Raw genomic sequence first — 20,263 nt, forward strand, 5'->3', positions numbered from 1 at the left:
TTCCCCTTATGGAAAGGGCACAGTTAAAATCTAGTTTGTCTGTCTTCATGGTAAAGAGTGGGTATTCTGAGGCTTCATCGCTCAATGACTATGATTTCTTTTGTGGTCCATCTGATCACTAATGCTTTTCTTCTCTCCTTATGGTAGGGTGCCTCACTCCCACCACTATTACATTCTAGCTCTTCCTTTATTCCTTCTTTGACTTCTCTCTAATACCCATATCTTTGCCTCCAAATCCCACTTCTTCGGTTGTTTTTTTCCAACCATCTTCAGCTACCCAGCCATCTGTGTGAGTGTCACTGTTTGCTTTGATGTAGACATAGAAGGGAAGGCACAGGATTTATAATATCTCCTCCAGTTACTGAGGTCAGCAGGGGAAGAAATAAGAAAAGTTATTCTTCTCAAAAGGACATGAAGACTTTAAAACTTCATTCCTCGGCCAGGGATTATGGCCATGATCCCTGCGTCCAAATACAGTACCACATTTTCTTCCATCTCTTTGTTTCCTTGGGTTGGAAATAAAAACAGCTGTTAAAAATAAGAGCATATGAGTCAATCTGGAATCCCAATGTGGTAATTACCATTTCCATCTCCTTCGGTCAAGTCCCTCCCAGTGTACTGAACCCTGTATCAAGCCCCTAGAGAGAGAGAGAGAGAGAGAGAGAGAGAGAGAGAGAGAGAGCACTACCAATGGTGCTGTGTATTTTATAGCAAGACCTTAATTTTCATTTTCTAAACCTCTGAGGTTAAACACTCAATCAGTTGCCAAGCCAAGAAAAATAACAAGGAAGAAAATACTTTAACTCAAAAACTTGGGACATGCCCATTTTCTGATTTTCAATTTTGATGAAATCTTTATATTGATATTAGAAATGTCACATTCCCAGTTCACTTTTTTTTAAGGTGGAACATCTGGACTTTATGGTTATCTCTGAAGAACTTTTCCTGAACCCTTGTAGACACTATGCTCTGAAGTTTGTTTTCTCTTTTCCAAGTTCCTGAGACTTGGGGCCTAGTAAGCCAATCTCAAAAGAGTTACCTACAGCCTATTAATTGGTTGTCACCTTGCAGAGAAGATTCATTCTCTTTTAGTTCTGCCCAGATGCCCCATCAGCCAGTTAGCCCTTGACTGAGTAATCCCACTGTCTAAAACTAGGAAGGTCTTCCGGTGAATCAACACCTTCAAGTGACCGGTTTCACCTTCCTGGGTAAGTGCAGATTAGATGCTGCTAGCAAGACAACTGTGTGTGCCCTGTGGTGAGAGAGACAGGGGACTTGTCCCTTTCCCTCACTTCATCCTCGCTTTCTGAAAATTGATTTCTTTACTGTTTGATTAGGCCTTTTCTTTTCTTTTTCTATTTTTGGTGTTGGGGATTGAACTAGGGCCTCATCCATTCTGAGCACTCACTATACCACTGAGCTATACTGCTTCAACCCTGGTTAGATTATATTAAAAGTTCATTTCCCACTAAGATTTCTACAGCTTTATTATCACTGTGTCCTGCAAAATCTAGTCTTATGTGTTGGAAGGGAAGGACCTGGCCTGTATGGTGCAATTGGTGAAATTCTAAGATGGACATTTGTCCCCAGCTCCCTCTGTCACACATAAATAAAACCCTGCCATTGGATATCGATTCCTTTGTGGTGGGATACGACTTCTTACATATAACACCACTTACAGTCCAATATTTTTGGAAGGACAAACCCATAAAACTAGTATGTAAAGCAATGTAGTGTGTTGATCAGAAGAAAGTTCAAAGTCAGTCATCCTGGATCTTCCACGTACTATCTATAGGAGTTTGGGCCATTAATTCATCTTTCTGTGCTTTGAGTCTCCTCATCTGTAAAATCATAAGAAATAATACTTTCCTCCAATTTTTGTCAAATCTCAGTGAAACAGGTCAAGTGTTTCAAAGAACGGTATTCTGCTATAGGTGTATTAATAATTATTGTCTAATGTTTGCATGAATTAGCATATTACATAGATGTCCTTTTCACAGATAGTTGACATTAGGTCACAAAGAAATTGGGGTTATATTTGGGAAACTGAGATATTTTGGACACAAGAGGTGCTGTATGAGTGAGATGTGGGGTTGGTAGGGCAAAGTCACTGGTGCCTCGGTGGAGAGAGAGAAGCATTTTTACAGGAGGAAAAAAAGGAGGTTTTTCGCCTGCTTCTGGCTGATGGAATTAATCAGCTAGGATGGTGAAGAAGTAACGTGATGCCCACCTGCAAATGAACTTTGAATTGGGTGCTTGCTCTGCTTTTTCTGTGTCTCATAACTTCATGCCTTGTAAAAGATAATGCTAGGCCTCACCCTTTACATTTGAAGAACCATGGAAAAATTTACACTAGAGCATTTTACTCTGCTAACTGTCCCTTCCTCTTTCCTCCAGATTACATGAAGCAGACGACATTTGAAGCCCAAGCCTTTTTAGAAGCTGTGCAGTTCTTCCGACAGGAGAAGGGTCACTATGGATCCTGGGAAATGATCATTGGGGATGAAATCCAGGTAACACGGGGCTCAGAATTTCAGATCTTCTCTCTTTCTGGTTGGTAGGAGGTCAGGGTTATTTTTTATTTATTTATTTTTTTTTAGAGAGTGAGAATTTTTTAATATTTATTTTTTAGTTTTTCAGCAGGCACAACATCTTTGTTTGTATGTGGTGCTGAGGATCGAACCCAGGTCGCACGCATGCCAGGCAAGCGCGCTACCACTTGAGCCACATCCCCAGCCCCATAGGGTTATTTTTAATAAGCAATCAGAAGAGAAGTTGCAAGAATGAAAGATGTCATTCCAAAGGCCATTTCTCTCTTGGCTAGAAGCCGTTAGTCAGTAAGCTACTGGGCACCCACTACAAAGAACCCCAGGCCAGGCACTAATAGGGCAGCCCAAAGCACCCCGGGCACAGTGGAAAGCTGCTGTCACTGTCTTTTATCAAAACACCACTTCTCCCAAATGACCTCATCCTTCCAGACTAGAAGCAGATGTGAGTAATGGGGTATTGTGCAATGTGTGTATGGAGGGGGGTGGAGATAGGGTCATTGGACTTGGATTTAAATCTCGCAAATTATTTAACCTCTTTCAGCCTCAGATTATTCCTCTGGAAAAAATGGTCATAATAATGTTTACCTTGTAGAATGGTAAGAATTCAGTGAGATATTGTTGAAGCAATATTTGGCACAGTACTATCTTTATCTATTGAATAATATATATTTTAATTAATTTATTGGCAAATTATACATAATAGTGAGATTCATTGTGACAGTCATACATGCACAAAACATAACTTGGTACTGAATGACATATAAGTGAAGTAGTAAATAGAAACAAATTTCAAAAGCACTAGCCAATTATCTGTTTGTTTATCTTTTCTACTTTTTTGTCCTCTGTGATCCCTTATAATTTCCCATGATCCCAGTAAGATGCCAGTCATGGCCTAAATACCTCAGTGTGAAGCAAATCTCAGTGTGGTCACAGATCTCCAAAGGAAGCTGATTTGTGCTCTGATCCCGGCCTCCATGATGACACTGTTCACGTGGCTGATCATGCGCATTATTCAATTATAGAAACATGGTGTCCAAGAATGATATTTATTTATTTATATTTGCTGCATCTCCAAGAGAGCCTCTTTTGGGGGTTGCTGAAATTTGCTATCAAGAAACGATATTTGGGAGGTGCCGGATGGTGTTTTGCTCTCTGTATGTTCATTAAACATCTAAAGCCCAAATTTTCTCATGATGATGGAGCTGTTCTTCACTGTTTTGCCATGTGAACTAGAATCTTTCTCCCTCCCCAGCCCCTTCTTAGATTCTTAATCCTTTTATTTCCCAGTACTGGGGATGTTTGGTGGTAGTGCACTCGCCTGGCATGTGTAAGAACCTGGGTTTGATCCCCAGCACACATACCCCCCTCATACACATACACACACAATCAAATACCATAAGTCAGGGGAAAAAATCCAGAGGAGGGACAATAAGAATGATCTTCTAGGAAACAACTGTAGCATTCCATCTTGTATCAACTAGACAAGAGTTACCAAGTGGCCCCATGAAGAATCTGAGTTTCTTTAGTGAAATCAGACTCATAAAACCTGAGTGCTAAAAGTGCCTTTCAGGGTGTTTGTCCGGCACTCTCCAGGTGAGGAAAAGAACATTCAGAAAGGTTGTCCAAAGCCAGTCTGTGACACAGATGGGCCTGGAGAAGCTGGCAAAAGTAAACGGCTTGGTGAAGGTTAAGAGTCACCATCACCCTTCATACCTGGAATGGCACAGTCAAGCTCCTAAGCTCAGAGCGAAGAAGTCAGGACCGAGGAGCTAAAGAAAGTGGCAAAGTGCAACTGAATTTGAGAATATGACTTCTTTTACCTAAAGCACTGGGTTTATTTGCATTTTTTCCTATCTATTACAAACTTAATCATAACACTGTGTGACCTCCACCCCCACCCCTGGGAACCATATCAGAAGATTCTCAGCCTTGTTACCTTATCTCTTCATAGTAGTGACTCACACAGCAAGTATGGCGGGCTCCCCTGGCAATGGTTATTTTAGGCAAGGGTCCAGACAAAGAAGTATCTCAAAATATCTGGCCTGACAGACTGTTAAGGTGAAACTATTTGTATATCAATAAAAAAAATCAACACGTTTGCTACTTGTCAATATAATGTATCAAGTGAGATCATGAGAGAGAGTCTTCTGCAAAATGTAAAGTAGCTCCAGTTGGTAGGTTTATTATTTGCCTTTACATCAGCCAGATGGGAGAGACCACAGCTCCCAGAGCTGAGTGGTTTCAAGAAAACTATCCACCTTTCAGGCCTCGTCCATGCATTCTAGAGCCGTCCTTCATTGAATGGTTTTGAGTGTGACCTTCTAAATAGATTTCTCACCCACAGTCCTTCAGTAGCACCAGGGCTGGGGGCCCAGCAGCCTAGTCAGACCTGAGGCCTACCTCAGGAAGTGGGTGATGTCCACTGGGCCCCACAGCTTTCTCAAGCTTCGGTCTCTGAAAGGAAGACTGTGGTGTGGCCTTCAGTGAGTGAGCCCCAGTTTGTTGGTTGTGATCAGCCTAATGACATGCTTGATTATATGCGTGATAAAATTTTAAAATCTTAGTATTCCAGTGGTTGGGTTTGCCCCACACTCTCCCTGTTCTTTTTTATTAGACGAGATTACATTTTAAGGACCCTCATGGTAAAACTCGGTGGATTCTGTCTTGTGTGGAGGAGATTAGAGAACCCTTTTGTTGTTATGATGTAATTTGTTAGATTACCTACTTTCCCTATAAAAGCCCAAGGCCTATGGTCCTGGTTATGGAGAGCTGACCAGGGTAGTGAACCCCAGAGTGGACCCTGGGCATGTGAGGTGAGATGCGCTGAAGGTCAGAGGAGGCTGATGTTGGAATGAGACGGTTGGGTGTCAGCACCCACAGCTCTTCCTAAGCCCTAATCCACTCACCCCACTTCTACCCTCCTCTTTCTTTTCCCAGACATATTTACTTGTCAACTCCATAGTTGTAAAATGAAACCAAATTTTTTGGAACACTGTGTGGGAAAACCCAAAGAAAACTGTAAGCCCACCCAAATGGAATGTTCTTCCCCCCACCTCCCTTTGGCCTTGTTATAAAACATTTGCCTCTTTTTCAAATCTATTCATACTCACGCTCAAATTCAAACCGATCTCAGCAACAGGGCGCATTAGGACTTTTATTATGATTTTTGAGTTTAATACTTTACAACCAAGATAGTATTTCCTATTGGTCATAAGCTCTGGTGTTAGTTTCTGTGCCTCTTAGCTACCTCTCCTCATGCCACACTTGGATTGCTCAGGCAGGTGCATTCTAAACAGGAGCTTGCCCATCTGAACAGGATGGAGCCCTTCCCAGGGGACTATTAATTACCTACAGAATGTAGTTGTTGGACTTGCTGATTTCCATGGAGTTTGTACATGTCGAGTTCCTGTTCAACTCCTCATCTCTTAACTGCCCCCAGAGAATGGTTAAGAAAGGCAAATACATCTCTACCAATGGGCTCCGAGGACTAGTGGAAATCCCATCCCCGTTACACCGTTCATCCCAGTAGGCAGAAGCACAGTGCAGTGAGCAGCCCCACCTGCTGCCCTCACCTGAGCAGCCTTCTCTCCTGGAAGCCAGGGGCACAGGTGGACTAGAGGGCTTGTGCACCTCCACCTGGGAGTGTGAGCAGAAGCCTCACACCCTTCCCTAACAGAGCCCTCATGAAAGGCAAAATCTAGTGAGCTCATAAGTGTTTCCACTAGCATGCTGCTGACCAGTGACCTCAGAGAAAATCTTCTGTAATCCCCAAAGCATCATTTGAATTTTTATGAGACGTGAGAAGGAGGAGATCAGTTTTTTTGGATAAATATTATTTTAACTTCAGAGAACAGATATCTTGAGTGAGTCTCTGCTTTTCTGCCTGTTTCCATTCCCATCATCACTACACTTGCCCTTTTGTAAATCTCCCCCCCCCCATACTAGGGATTGAACCCAGGGTGTCATGCATGCTAGGCAAGTGCTCTACCACTGAGCTAGCTACACCCAAGATCCCTTTTGCAAATCTTAATCTGCAGCATGCTGTTGAAAGTTGAGCTGTGAGCCCCAGAAGACTCATTGTAAAAGTGAAGCTGAGCAGCAGAGCTGCTCCAGTTTGAGGGTGGGGTGTGGGGTAAAGACAGAAGGGTCAGTGTTGAGGGAGCAATAATGCATGGACGCAGATCTTCTCAGTCTCAAAGAAATGTTTTCACTGATCCAAGGAACATTTTAGGAGAGATTTAGGAACACATTTTTTTAAAAAAAACACCCTGGCCTCCCTGTATTCAGCTTTGCCTACCAACGTCCGATTGTTTCAAAGTATTTCTTTCTTTTTCTTTCCTTTTTGTTTGTCAAGCTGTGTCCAGATTTATTTAAGATACTTTTCATAAACACTCATACTATTTCAGGCAGGATATGGACAGACAACGGTATCCAACAACTTTTAAACTCCCTTCTTAGTGTGGACTACCAGCATCCAAAAGCCCTGTAAGACCCAGTGACATCTTCTTTCAGTGCTCTGAACTGGACAAGTTCAGGGGAACAGTTGACACCACATTCAGCATGTTTTTAACAACTTTCCAGGAGCAATCGCTGCTTTCAAGAAAGGAAAGGAAAATGGCAGAACTCTCCATCTGGAGATCCACTATCTAGAAAGGGAAGCTTTTTGGGGGGTACAGGCGGGTAATGGGGATTGAACTCAAGGGCACTCGACCACTGAGCCACATCCCCAGCCCTATTTTGTATTTTATTTAGAGACAGGGTCTCACCGAGTTGCTTAGCGCCTTGCTTTTGCTGAGGCTGGCTTTGTACTCATGATCCTTGGGCCTCAGCCTCCCAAGCTGCTGGGATTACAGGCTGCATCACTGTACCCCGCTGGAAAGGGAAACTTTTGAGGGATACTGTCTTAATGGTATCACTGGAAAGTCCAGGTTGTCTGACATACTGATAACCAATTTTGCGAAGAGCAGGTTCCGATAGGTCTCTGGGTTTAAGGAGGTTAAGTGGATACTGAAGACAGACAGTGAAAAGAGAATGTAAAAACTAATTTTAGTGTTTTCATGCCATGAGGCATCTATGCCAAGATGGCTGTGTGCCATCGTCAAGGAATCCCTCCTCTGGGAACCAAGAGGAAGTCCCTCAAAACTACAAGAGAAAAGTGTTTTCCCCACAACACTCCAGCTTTGGAGACTTTTATTTGTGATACATGCTTCTTGCCCCTAAAACAACAATAACATGTTCTGTGTGCTAACAACATAGCTTTAAGAAAAGCAAAACAAAACTCTCTGTTTTTATAAAACTTGATTTAAAATAGCATTTAAAGCTGTCCAGTCCCCAGAAGTAGAGAGTCATCTAAAAGGCAGACACTGCCCTTGGCATCTCCAGGACCTTCAGGCCTCTGTGCCTGGTTTGTTTGGACATCTCCAGTTTCTGAGGGTTATTACCATTCTTGCCCATGTCAGTTTTTCCCTTTTGCCCGTTGGGTACATTCTCTTCCTTCTTGGCAGGGGCATTTTGAGGCTTGGGCTCAGCCTTTGGAGAGCAGGTTTAATCAACAACGTTGCAGATCTTCTCTGTGCCTCATCTTTCACCTTGGCATTAGCATTCCTTTCAGCCTTTCTCTCTTTCTTTTTTTTGGCCCAGGATTGAACCCAGAGGCACTTAACCACTGAGCCACATCCCCAGTCCTTTCTATTTTTAAAATTTTTTTGAAACAGAGTCTCACTAACTTGCTTAGGGACTTGCTAAGTTGCTGAGGCTGGCTTTGAACTTGTGATCCTCTTCTTACCTCAGCCTCCCAAGCTGGTGAGATTACAGGTGTGTGCCACCACATCTGGACCTTCAGCCTTTCTCTTGGGCATGATGGTGGTGCAGGATGTAAGTGCTGGACAGGGGAATGCAGTGGCTCAGGGGCTTTAGGCCATCTGGGGATTGTTCTCGAGCTCTTCTTCTTTACATTGCTCCTCTCTTCTTTTTCTAAATATCAGAGAGGGTGAAGATGGTGTTCTTTCCATGAGGAAATGGCACTGGAGAAGGGTTAGCAGACGGTTCTGTTCCTTGTGAATGTTTAAGCATGTTTACTCCACAAGATTGTCTTAGTTGATATTTCTGTGGCCTTAGAACCAGGGGTAAGCTATTAACCTAGGCTGGGGGTCTGATTCATGGTGGAGTGGGTCTTATTTAAATGCACAAGGCCCTGTGTCCAATCCCCATCCCTAGCTACACACACACACACACACACACACACACACACACCATTACCCCAACAGAGTTCACAAAGCCCAGGACGAGGACAGCCACTATGAGATCTCTAGTAGGCCCCATGCTCAGACCAGCTAGCTCACCTAAGGCTCTCTTCCACACCCCAGATCCTGAGCAACCTGGTGATGGAGGAGCTCCTGCCAACCCTTCAGACAGACCTGCTGCCTAAAATGAAGGGGAAGAAGAATGACCGGAAGAGGGCCTGGCTCGGTGTAAGTGGTGAGGTTGCTCTGCAGCCCTGCTTCTCAAAATGCACCTCCTCTTCCCTTTCCTTTTCAGGGCATTTGTTGTTGCTGATTTTAAATAGTTTGTTCCCTGGGTGGAGAAATGCCCACCTCAAGCCTGCTTAGTTCACTTACATGAGGACTAATCCAAACAAACTTGAACTTTAAAAGAAAAATTCAAATGCGCCTGCAGTTCATTCATGCCGCGGGAGTCTGCGTCCACCCTCCTCCTCCCTCTGCTTGAGCCCCTCACGCACTCCCCCCTGCAAGCCAAGATTCACGTGTCCTTCCCTTTCAGCTGCTGGAGGAGGCTTACAACCTGGTTCAACACCAAGTTTCAGAAGGATTAAGTGCCTTGAAGGAGGAATGCAGAGCTCTGACCAAGGGCCTGGAGGGAACAGTCCGATCAGACATGGATCAGATTGTGAACTCAAAGAACTTTTTAATTGGGAAGATCAAAGGTCAGTGGAGATAATCCGTGCTCCTACTAATTAAATAAGCTGTATGTTTAGGGATTCATTCATAGTTAGATCTCTAACTAGCCATCTGTATCTGCAAGTCTCACATCGATGGTTTCAAACAGCTTCAGATCAAAAATATATATATTTTTAATTGTATTCACCAGGTACAGATTTCTATTCTTGAAAATTATTTCCTAAATAATACAGTGTAACAACTACGTATGCAGCATTCGTGTTCACTAGGTATTATAAGAAATCTAGAGATGACTTAAAGTATATCATGTATACAGACAGATGCACATAAGTAAAACACAAATACTGGGCCATTTTATATCAGGAACTTGAGTGCCCTTAGGTTTTGGTGTTCTCAGTAGTGGAGGTAGATAGGTCTTGCCCCAAAATACTGAGTGATGACTGTTCATAGTTTCAGAGAGTTAAACTGAGGGAACTGGGGAGGTGATAACAGTTATACTAGAGCCCGCTGTAGGTGCCATGAAGGGCCTCGGTCTTTCCTTGGAAGCTTCATGGACACGAGGTGGAGGGAACTTGCTTCATGCCCTGCGGTGTTACCTGTGTATTCTGATGCTGTCTGTGCTGCCCCAGTTATTGGACTTCTTACATGGACTTAAAGTGGCTTCTGTCCACCTCTGCTGTGCTGTAAACTCTCAAAGACCAGAGCCAAGCCAGGCACGGGGACGCAAGTCTGTCATCCCAGCAGCTCGGGGCGCTGAGGCAGGAGGATGGCGGGTTCTAAGCCAGCCTCAGCAACAGTGAGGCACTAAGCAACTCCATGAGACCTTGTCTCTAATAAAATACAAAATTGGGCTGGGGATGTGGCTCAATAGTTGAGTGCCCCTGAGTTCAATCCCTGGTACCAAAAAAATAAAAAAGACCAGAGCCATGTTGTCTCGGTTTACTTAAGTATATTCTTGCCGAGTACCATATCTGGCATAGATGGACTCTCAGCAAATAGTTAAATGAATAACAGACTTTCTTTTGACTGGAAAGCCTACGATTTTGGCTTAGAGTCAATAAATCTGCGTTTCTAGCTCCAACTCCAACATTGGCCAGGCCTATGTGCTTGGGAGGTCACTTGAATTCTGTTTGCCTCAGTTAGTTCTCAGATATCATTGGCTTATTAAAAAATGTTTACCACCTGCCTCCTGAGCTCAGTGGAGCTTTGGCAACGCACACGGAGGCCCCAGTTCCTGGACTCCAAGGCGTGCAGTCTGATGGGATTGTCCGATTGGGGGATTCTCCTGTGCAGTTCAGGCCCTCTTCGTACTGCAGCTCAGCTTGCTTCTGGGCTCTCAGAACAGGTCCTGCCTGAGAGAAGATGAGAGAAGGCCTAACACCACGAGTGCCTGGTGTCTGTCTGGGTCTGTTCACACGATGCCTTCCAAAGCCAGAGGTAGAGCAACTCCAGAGTGCTGTCCGTTTGCTGTCATCCAGGTCTCATTGCTCCATGAGTGCGATGATCTAGGGTTGAATATACGTTGAAACACTCTCTACACCTTCAAACTGCCAACACCAACTCCTGTGCCAACTCTCTGCCCTCTGGGGCTGCGCTGGACCCAACCACAGACATTCATCCCCATGGCTCAAATTAAAACATTCTCTCATCTAAATCTGTTGCTCTGTGTGTCCTCATACGCTGGAAAAAGATTCTACCCTGGACTATTAGTTGTTTCCTAAAAGAAACCTTAAAAAGCTGGGCATATTGGAGTACACCTGGAATCCCAGAGGTGTGGGAGGCTGAGGCAGGAGGATCACAAGTTCAAAGTCAGCCTCAGCAACTTAGTGAGGCCCTCAGCAACTCACTGAGACCCTGTCTCTAAAGAAAATATAAAAAAGGGCTGGAAGGTGGTTCAGTGGTTAAGCACTCCCCAAAAAATTAGAAAAAAAAAATTTAAAAAGAAGTAAACCCTGAAGTCTTTTTAAAACAAAATATCAGAAGCACATTTTAACCAGACCTCTGGTTTCCTACCTTTAAACAAGGAGAGAAGTCTCGGGCTGCATTGATTAGGGGCCTTGGGTTTCAAACAACCACAACGACGACTGTGGGAGTGGTGAGCAGTGCTCTCTGCACTTGAGCTCTGGCCCGCAGTTATCTTTTAATTTCTTCAGCACTTATTCTGCTTCTGCTGAGTCCAGGGGCTGTGAGAATTAAGAGACAACACGATTTTCCAGGTAAGAAGATGAATATCTTCTTGTCACAGATACAGAGACAGAAGGAAGAATATGTGAGATGCCCTGAGAGGTTAGAACAAAGCTTAGTGGTTCCCAGTCAGGATCCCATTTCAACTTCAGAAAACTGTGCGGGTGCATCCTAAGGAGGGTGCTGTTTGAGTGTTGGGCAATTAGAAAGAATGATAATGCCAACAGGTACAATAAGAGTTAGCAGGAACTGCAGGCTTCCAGGGCTCCCCCTCGGTTCTACGCACTTTGCAAATCGTAAACCCACTTAATCCTCATCATAATCCCAGGAAGGAATGACTTTTATGATCTCCATTGTACAGATAAGAAAACTGAGGCAGAGGTTAAGGAACCTGCCCAGCTAGTGAGTGGCAGTCTGGCTCTGAACCCTTCCCTTTGGCTCCGTGGTCCCCTCAGGGCTTTGTGACAGTGGTCCTCACTTGAGCAAGCCTTTTGAATTAACATGTCACAACATAGTATTCATCACAACCACATCTTTGCATGCTTGAGAAAATAGCAGATCATCCATGTGTGGGATGTGGAATTCAAGCAGCCCATGAGAAGACCCCTGAAGACCGCAGTTCAGGAAACTGTCAACTGAAGATCATAGTTCAGGTGGTACCAGGGCATTAGGCTGTCCCCGATGGGTGGCATTTGATCTGGGCCTTGAAGACATGAGAAGGATGTTTATGAGTAAAAATGGAAGAAGGAAGGCCCAAGTAAAACAGGGGTGAAAGAAGGCAGGAGAGCGGGCTGGAGCACTCTGCGGCCAACAGGAGGCCGGAGCAAGTGGCCTGAGGAGCATCCCCTGCCACGCCCACCCTCTCAAGCCCTGTCCACCCCGGGGCTGCAGGGGAAGTCGGCCAGCTTTGCGGAATCACGACTCGCGTTGCAGGATTATTCCAAAATTTCAATTAGATTCTTTTCAAGTAGTTCCTCTCACACTTAATCAACTAATAATTAATTTATTCTCCTGGCAGTTTTGCATTTTAATATCAAAACAAGTCATTTTTACAAGGCATAGATTGTTTCATATTTGAATCATACAACCAAAATGGTTTTTTCCTACTAATTCCATGGCCTGTTTAATAGTTTACATCCCAAATATTTTTAGTACTATTCATCTAAGATTCTCAGAATCAAAGGACCCATTTGATCCTCCATGACTCTGACTTATTTCTGTAAACCAAAACCATTCATCTCCCCCTAAGCAAGTTCTTTGCCAATAAGAACTTTAAAAACACCCTTGAATTTAGTCTCACTTTTGCAAACTAGGATGTGACCGTGGCTGAGTCACCCAACACTGCCAGGCCTCTTTTTTACCCCATCTATAAGTTGGAGGTGGAATGCCCTGGGGGCTTGAGCTTCCCCTTTGAGTTCTGGGATGCTGTGACACGGCTTGTGACCTGTCCAGCTCCACAGAGCAGGCTCAGCCCTGTCCCCTACCTCACTGCTTCAGAAGCTAGCTGATCCTGATAATCCCTCTGTGCTGACCGCCACAGGCTCCCCTGCCCTGCTCTGTCGTACCCTGACCCATGGTCTTCCTCCTCCAAATCAAAGCGAGTATTTGTCTCTGGGGAGAGGAATTATGGCAACATTTTTTAAAATCCCTCTTTGTGATTTTCTGTTCTCTGTACATATCTGTTGCTATATTTTTTCCTTATCAAGGGAAAAAAAATATTGTGGTCTTGTTTGGATTTGCTTTAATTGTGAATGAGGACAGAAGGTACGATGGCAAACTGAATGCAAGTTTGTTCCATTTGACCAAGAAAAGATTGTCCTTAAAAAGTTTGTGGGTGCGGGGCGGGTGATGGAATTACATTCATTCTCTTAGAGAAATGAATATATAAATTATAAAATCATAAATTATGTTTATAGAAAAATAACCTGCATATATGAGGAGAATGATGGATAGGAGCAGGCGGGTCCCCAACATTTTCTTCTTAGTATTAGGTTTTGCGTGTTCACAGAAACCAAGCCAAAGAGAAAGAAACCGGGCAGAGGAAACTCGGGAGGGGAGAATGTCTGTTTGCCCGGCTTCTCAGAGCAGCCATTGGTTTCCATTCTGATGAGCCCTGGCACTGGACCATGGTGCCCATCTGTCTGGCCCATTTGAACCTGCCTAGGCTGCTAGGTGGTTTCATGGGGCACCATCCAGCCCTGACCTGGATCCAATTTCACCCTAAGTCACACTATTTGGCTATTTCCTACTGCAGCATTGGTGGCCCAACCCGCAGAGAAGAGCTGTGGGGAGAGTGTGCAGCCTTTCCTGGCGTCCATTCTGGAGGAGCTCATGGGGCCAGTGAGCTCAGGGTTCAGTGAGGTGCGCTCACTCTTTGAAAAAGAAGTGGATGAACTCAGCCAGAGCTTTCGCATCACCAAAGACAGCGCCCAGCTAAAGCAGGTAGGATGGCAAGCCAGGAGCTGCAGGCAGCTGGGCTGCTGGGGCTGCCCTCTCCACGTGCTTCATCTGCCTCCTTTTCTCTCTCCTCCCTCTCCTCTGCCCTTCCATCCACTCATCTGGCCTCTCCTCCACCCATCCAGCCACCTCATTCATTTGCCCATTCATACATCCATCCATTCACCTAATTTTCTTCCTTAAAGATGTTCAAGTTGCAAAAATAAAAATGTGTAAGTGAAAGAGTCTACTCAGTTCATACACACACAATATTCACAGGCAAGATCAATCATCATCACTGATACACACGGATCCAGTCCTCCCCCAACTCCTAGCCACCTTCATCCCCACTCCCTGAATTAGAAATATAAGTAGCTCCATGTGTTTTCCTGTGGGTTTTTTCTTTGTTCATCCAAATATATAAGCATATACCCTCATTTAAAGAACTTTCTTTGATTCGTTTATTTTCAAAACTATACACTCGGGATATAGATTGGGGTCTTTCAAAGTGGGGTCCTTGGACCAGCATGTCATCATCACCTGGTGGTCGAAAATGCAGAGCCCCAGGCCCTCATCAGATCAGGAACTCTGGGGAAGGGACCCTGATATCTTGTTTCAGCAAGACCTCCAGAGGATCTGGTGTACCCTAAAATGGAGAATAATTGGCATGGACGTAACTTGGCACCTTGGTTTTCCACTTGACATATTGTGAGGAACATCCCAACAAGTCAGTAGATTAGACCAGATGATTTAATTCTGAATCTTTTCCTTCCTCCCTCCCTCCCTCCTTCCTTTTCTGCCTTCTCTCCCTCCTTTCTTCCTTCCATCATCAAAAGCTAATAGCAATTTTTTTCATTTGTACATATTTACGGTATACAGTGTGATCATATATAGTACATAATGATCAAATCAGAATAATTAGCATTTCCACCTCCTGAAACATTAGCCATATCATTGTGTTGGGAACCTTCAAACGTGTGTAGCTCTTGATAAAACAAGACTGTTTTGTAAACCCTTTGAGGTTTTCCTTGCAGCCGGTGTTTTTAAAATTTGCCTTTACTCCCCTTCCTCCCGAACCCCACCCACCTCCTCTTAAATAACTAGTGTCACTGACTTAGCAGGTGCTACCCTGTACTTTCCCCATGCTTATATAGTATATAAACATGCATATTCATAAGCTGTTTTCTTATGATTTGCTTTTAGAAAAGTGGCATTATATTTCCTACAGGCACTGCTTATCAGTTTTCTCATTCAAAAATACTTCATGAAACTGTTTCCACGGTAACCGTTCTAGCTCTAAATCATTCTTTGTGATGGCTGCATAATATTTCCTATATGAAAGCACCATGATTTATTCAATCATCCCAATATTGCTGGCACCATGAACAAAGCTACAATAAATTACCTGTACATATATCCTTATATCCTGATGTTTTTATTTCTGTGGGATAGATTCCTGGATTGAAAGGTATATTTCTCATGTTAATAGATGTTTTCATTGTACTTTTTAAAAAAGGTCTAATTTTACATTCCACTAATTGTATATGGCAGGGACTTTCTCCCCCACATTGCCATCAGTGATAGGTGTTATTGCCTGTTTGAACTTTGACAATTTAATAAGAGCAAAGTGACAACCCGTTTTTCCTCCCCTGCCTGCTTAAATAATTGACATATTTTTTTTTAAATGACACATTCCTTAATCACACAACAAGGGTCAAATTCGACTGTGCTTTTGATCATTAATTCCACTTCAGTGAACCAGTCCATAATTTGCTTCTTAAATAGAGTAATTTTTCCCTTTAAAGGGCCTTTTAACACTTCCTGACAGACGATGCGTCCTGCCTCTCGAGGTTCAACCTGCCTCCCTCCCTGGAGTCCTCATTCTTAGCAACCTTCTCTCTGTCTTTTCCACCTAGTCTCCTTTTCATATTAAGCATCCATTCTTCAGTTTAAAAATATTTTAAAATAAACTGTGAATATAGAATGCTTCTGTTGCGGCAACATTTGCACGTGAGAGTACGTTGACAGTCCTGGGGCTTCAGCAGCTGGGCTCTCACAGGAAGAAGCACTGTGGCCTCACTGATTAAGGTGGCAGTTGTGCAAACTGAGTAGGAGAGACCCCACTTTCAAAGCTGGATGTCTGCTGTCAACCCTCTTCCTCTCCCACTCTCCATCGTGAGCACCTTAGAGTGGCCTTCTGCAGAGGGAAGCCCTGTGCGCACTGAGGGGTGTGAGGAAGCCTGCTTCCCTCCCCGAGTCTAGGAGTCCAGGGAGCCTCCTAGTCTCCCTGGGGTTTAGGAGAGGGCTGTCACTCCTTTAAGAAAGTTTTGCCAATTCCATTTGCCAAAGAGCCCGCCTGCCTGGTTCTTGAGCTTGGAAGTGGGAACTTGGAGTTTATCAAGAACTCAGCTGGAGTCCCCCTGAATGCACCCCTGGGTCCTCCTGTCACCCGGTTATTTCTGACATGGGTTTCTGTCCTAGCAATAGAGTGGCCCAAGGGACCCACTGAAGAATGAAAACAAGACAGCTGAAAATATCCCCAGGTCTGAGTAGTGATTCACTCTAACTGTATGACGTGTATGAAGTATGGCTCCAGTCTGAAGGTCTTCATTTTTCTCTTCACTGAAACGCAGCATCTAGAGCAGCTTATGAGTCTTCCTCTGGATTCTGTGAAGATGGAACCTTGTTACGCTAAAGTCAACCTGCTCCCAGAGCGCCTGCAGGAACTCCAGAGCCGCTTCAGATGCCCCCACGTGGATCTGGTGGTCCAGAGGACACAGAACGACATGCAGGAGGTGGGAGCAGCAGGGCAGCCCCGGTTCATGAGGACGGAGAGGGGGCAGAGAACTGTGCTGGCAGAGGAGCGGGTACTGGTGCCGCGCAGGGAAATGGGCAGGATTCCTCCGTCCTGTTGACTGAAGACACACTCCGTCCTTCACAGGGTTCTCCTTCCTCCCATGTTGATGAGTATCACAGAGAAGAAATACCTGAGGGACTGGAGTAGCATTCATCGTTATTACTTGGTTGCTCGGTGCTTTTCACCTTGCCTGCCTTGCACTTTAGAAACTTCTGGGGAGATTTTAAGACATACTGATGTCTCCACCTCATCCCCAGTGATTCTGAATATATATTGATGTATATAAGTAGGTGGACAGATATTTTATATATGTAATTCCCATAAATATTAATTTATATATGTAAATATTTATAATTTATATATGTGTAAAAATTTTAAAAGAACTTCCCCTGCCTGCCTTTCCACTCTTTCTAATACACAGCTGGGATTGAGAACTACTGACTTAAGTTAATTTCCTAACCTGATTAAGAGTAAACCAGCCAATTGATCATGACTTCATATTTGAATTTCTTGTGTCAATTGATAGGTTCCTTTTTTTTTTTTTTTTTACCTGCAAGGAATTTTTTTTCCCCAGGAACAGAAATGAATACCAAACTCTTTCCATGTTACAGTATTCCTAAATGAAGAAAGGTGTAACCAGACACTATTCTCTTTCACAGATATTTTGGGGCAAGCTTACTCTAGGCTGGACATTGTGCCAGATCCCACTTCACAGATCCGTAGTGACACAAATTCTTAGATAAGTTCATTACAGTGTTGAAAGTGGGTTGAATGGTGTGGGATCAATCCCAGGCACGGGAAAGAAAGGAATGTTGTTGTTTTTTTTTTTTTTCAACAGTTATGGGTAGGATTCATCAATATATCTTATTACTTAACCTCTGAGTCTTGAGGGATTCAAGATGGGTAAGGAACAAAACTGGGCAACAGTTTAACTGCAGTCTAGATAGGAGTGCACCCCTGAGGTCTGGATACAGGTACAACTGTAGAGAATAAGACATCTATCTGAACCATCTCTGTTTCCTGACCTCACCCTCTGTCCCTTCCCAGCCTTGCAGAGAAAGGAAGGATGTGAGGTGGTAGGATGGGAAGCAGAGAGATGTGCTGTGGAGTAGTTGATGTCCACCTAAGCCTGGAGATGCAGCCTGTAAATGGTTGGCAAAGGCTCCCACCTCATCTTGTCAATCTGTGGTTGCAGCACCAGAGCACGGAGGAGGGGCATCTCAGTCCCACAGCCCTGGGCTTTCTAGATGAGGGACATGGGGAACAGATGAGGGGGGGAAAATAAAACAACACTACATGCATGCAGACCTGCATATGTCCCTCCTAACCTCTTACTGATTCCCCTGTAGCCATGTGGCTGTTGGTCTCACAGCCCAGATAGTGGGATGAGAACCCGTTGCCCTGGGTCACCTCCCAGAACAGCAGGACTCTGGGGGCTCAACCCCTCCCTTCTCTCCAAGCCCAGATGGACATCGCTGGATGGTCATCCCAGCCTCTCACTTGTTCTGTTTCTGTGTTGTTCTGGTTTCTAGCTCATGCAAAATGCAGTATTCACTTTTGAGCAGTTGCTTTCCCCACATCTCCAAGGAGACGCCTCCAAAATTGCAGCTGCCATTGAGAAAGTCAAGCTCCGAGTCCTGAAGGTAAAGGCTTTTTCTCATCTGTGGAAGCAGAAAACAAGAAAACCCCCGTTTCTTTTGTTAGGTGAAAATACCTTGTCCTCCCTTTCAATCTGCTCTTCCCCTCTCCTTCCTCTCCCCTTGACTGTCATCCAGCAGCAATTCCCCCAGTGGTTTTCATGCCTCTTCTGCCATCTAGTGGAGACTTTAGGGACTACAGTTATTCAGCATCCTTACCCACCGTTAGAAGTAACTACTTTCACAGCAGTAGTACTTAACAAACGTTATTGGCTGTCCCCACAAGCACTGTGACAGGTATTGTATAATATATAAAAACCGGCAAGGCACAGATTCTCTCTTCAAAGAGTTTAACACATAGTAAAATCCATAAAATCAGCCAGCATTTTTAAGAAAAATCAAAATCTGAAGGCAAAGGAATTGCAAGGAAAAGATATCTGCCAAATGAAATTGTTTTAAACTGGCTTCACATGTGAGTGCAGAGTAAATGGCTGCAATAATAGGAATTTGTATAAATATAGTATATTGTTAAAGCTTTTTAAAAACACCTAGGCTGTTTTGTTTGATTCTTACAGGAAGTTGTGAGATGATTAGAATGTATCCCCAATGTACAGATGAGGAAACGGATCCTCTAAAAGCTTAAGTGATTTTTTACCAAAGCTCAATCAGCTATTCAGTGGTGATCTACTAATTTTTTACCACCTGCTGTTTCCCCTAAACACTGCTCTCAGAAGGTCAAAGCCTGGAGGTGGTCCTTGGATTTTAGACCTGATCTTGATGTCTCATAGACCAGAGGAAACTCTAGCAACCAAAACATTGCAATTAAAAACAATGATAAAAACAATGAAAACATGATAATACAAATAATAATAATGCACCTGCAATTGACCTGAAAGATAGTGCCACTATCAAGTGCTCCCATAATACTTGGTAAATGCCCTCACCTAACTATCCTTCAGTTGGCCTGACCATTCTGCTCATATGCCTGTGACTGTCCTCTACATTGTCTGTGATCACCTTGAAGTGACATCGAAAATCAAAACCTGGGCTCCAGGTGTGGGTATTCAATTCAGAACAGAGAGAACCATCATCCTTCTTGTTCTAGATATTGAATTTCTTTGGTTGATAGGTCTCAGTGTTGATGAGCCATGGCCCTCTCTTCTCTGTGCAAATCATTGCGACACACTGACCCTGCCTGCAGAACAGATTGTAATGTAATAGCCAACCGTGACTCCCATGGGCCTACATAGACAGGGTGATGAGGTGCAAACTCACCCCCTAGTTCTATCTCCAACTACTTGATAACACAGATGGCACCTCTCTGTTTTGACCTTGCCTCAGTTTCCATATCTGTAAGAGGGGATGGTGAGATGGGTCATTCTGTCACAACCTCCACCTAGAGTATGCAGGAATGACACAGAAAGATCTCTGAGACCTTGGAAATGCAAGAGTCCTCAGAAGTTCGGGTTGGGGAAGGGAGATGATGTGGTTGTCTTGAGTTTTTTGTTTAAGGGAACGTTAACAGATTGTCGTGTTCCTATTTAACATATGTTTCTGCATTGACAGCAATATGATTATGATAGCAGCACCATCCGGAAGAAGATCTTTCAGGAGGCGCTGGTTCAGATCACACTTCCCACCATGCAGAAGGCACTGGCATCCACGTGCAAACCAGTAAGCGAA

The 20,263-nt window shown here is 44.0% G+C and overlaps 1 protein-coding gene across 2 annotated transcripts in view; it reads left to right on the forward strand.

Moving 5' to 3' along the window:
• Positions 1 to 20,263, forward strand: part of Niban1 (niban apoptosis regulator 1) — a 136,260-nt gene that overhangs the window by 104,991 nt on the left and 11,006 nt on the right. For both annotated transcript variants that reach the window (XM_076831767.2, XM_076831768.2), the window contains 7 exons: positions 2,398 to 2,513; positions 8,915 to 9,019; positions 9,330 to 9,492; positions 13,905 to 14,092; positions 16,720 to 16,881; positions 18,476 to 18,586; positions 20,147 to 20,254. In XM_076831767.2, the coding sequence (XP_076687882.2) occupies positions 2,398 to 2,513; positions 8,915 to 9,019; positions 9,330 to 9,492; positions 13,905 to 14,092; positions 16,720 to 16,881; positions 18,476 to 18,586; positions 20,147 to 20,254 (953 nt within the window). The remainder of the gene's footprint in view (positions 1 to 2,397; positions 2,514 to 8,914; positions 9,020 to 9,329; positions 9,493 to 13,904; positions 14,093 to 16,719; positions 16,882 to 18,475; positions 18,587 to 20,146; positions 20,255 to 20,263) is intronic.

The sequence above is a fragment of the Callospermophilus lateralis genome, chromosome 13 (genome assembly GCF_048772815.1).
Source record: "Callospermophilus lateralis isolate mCalLat2 chromosome 13, mCalLat2.hap1, whole genome shotgun sequence".
Taxonomy (NCBI): Eukaryota; Metazoa; Chordata; class Mammalia; order Rodentia; family Sciuridae; genus Callospermophilus; species Callospermophilus lateralis.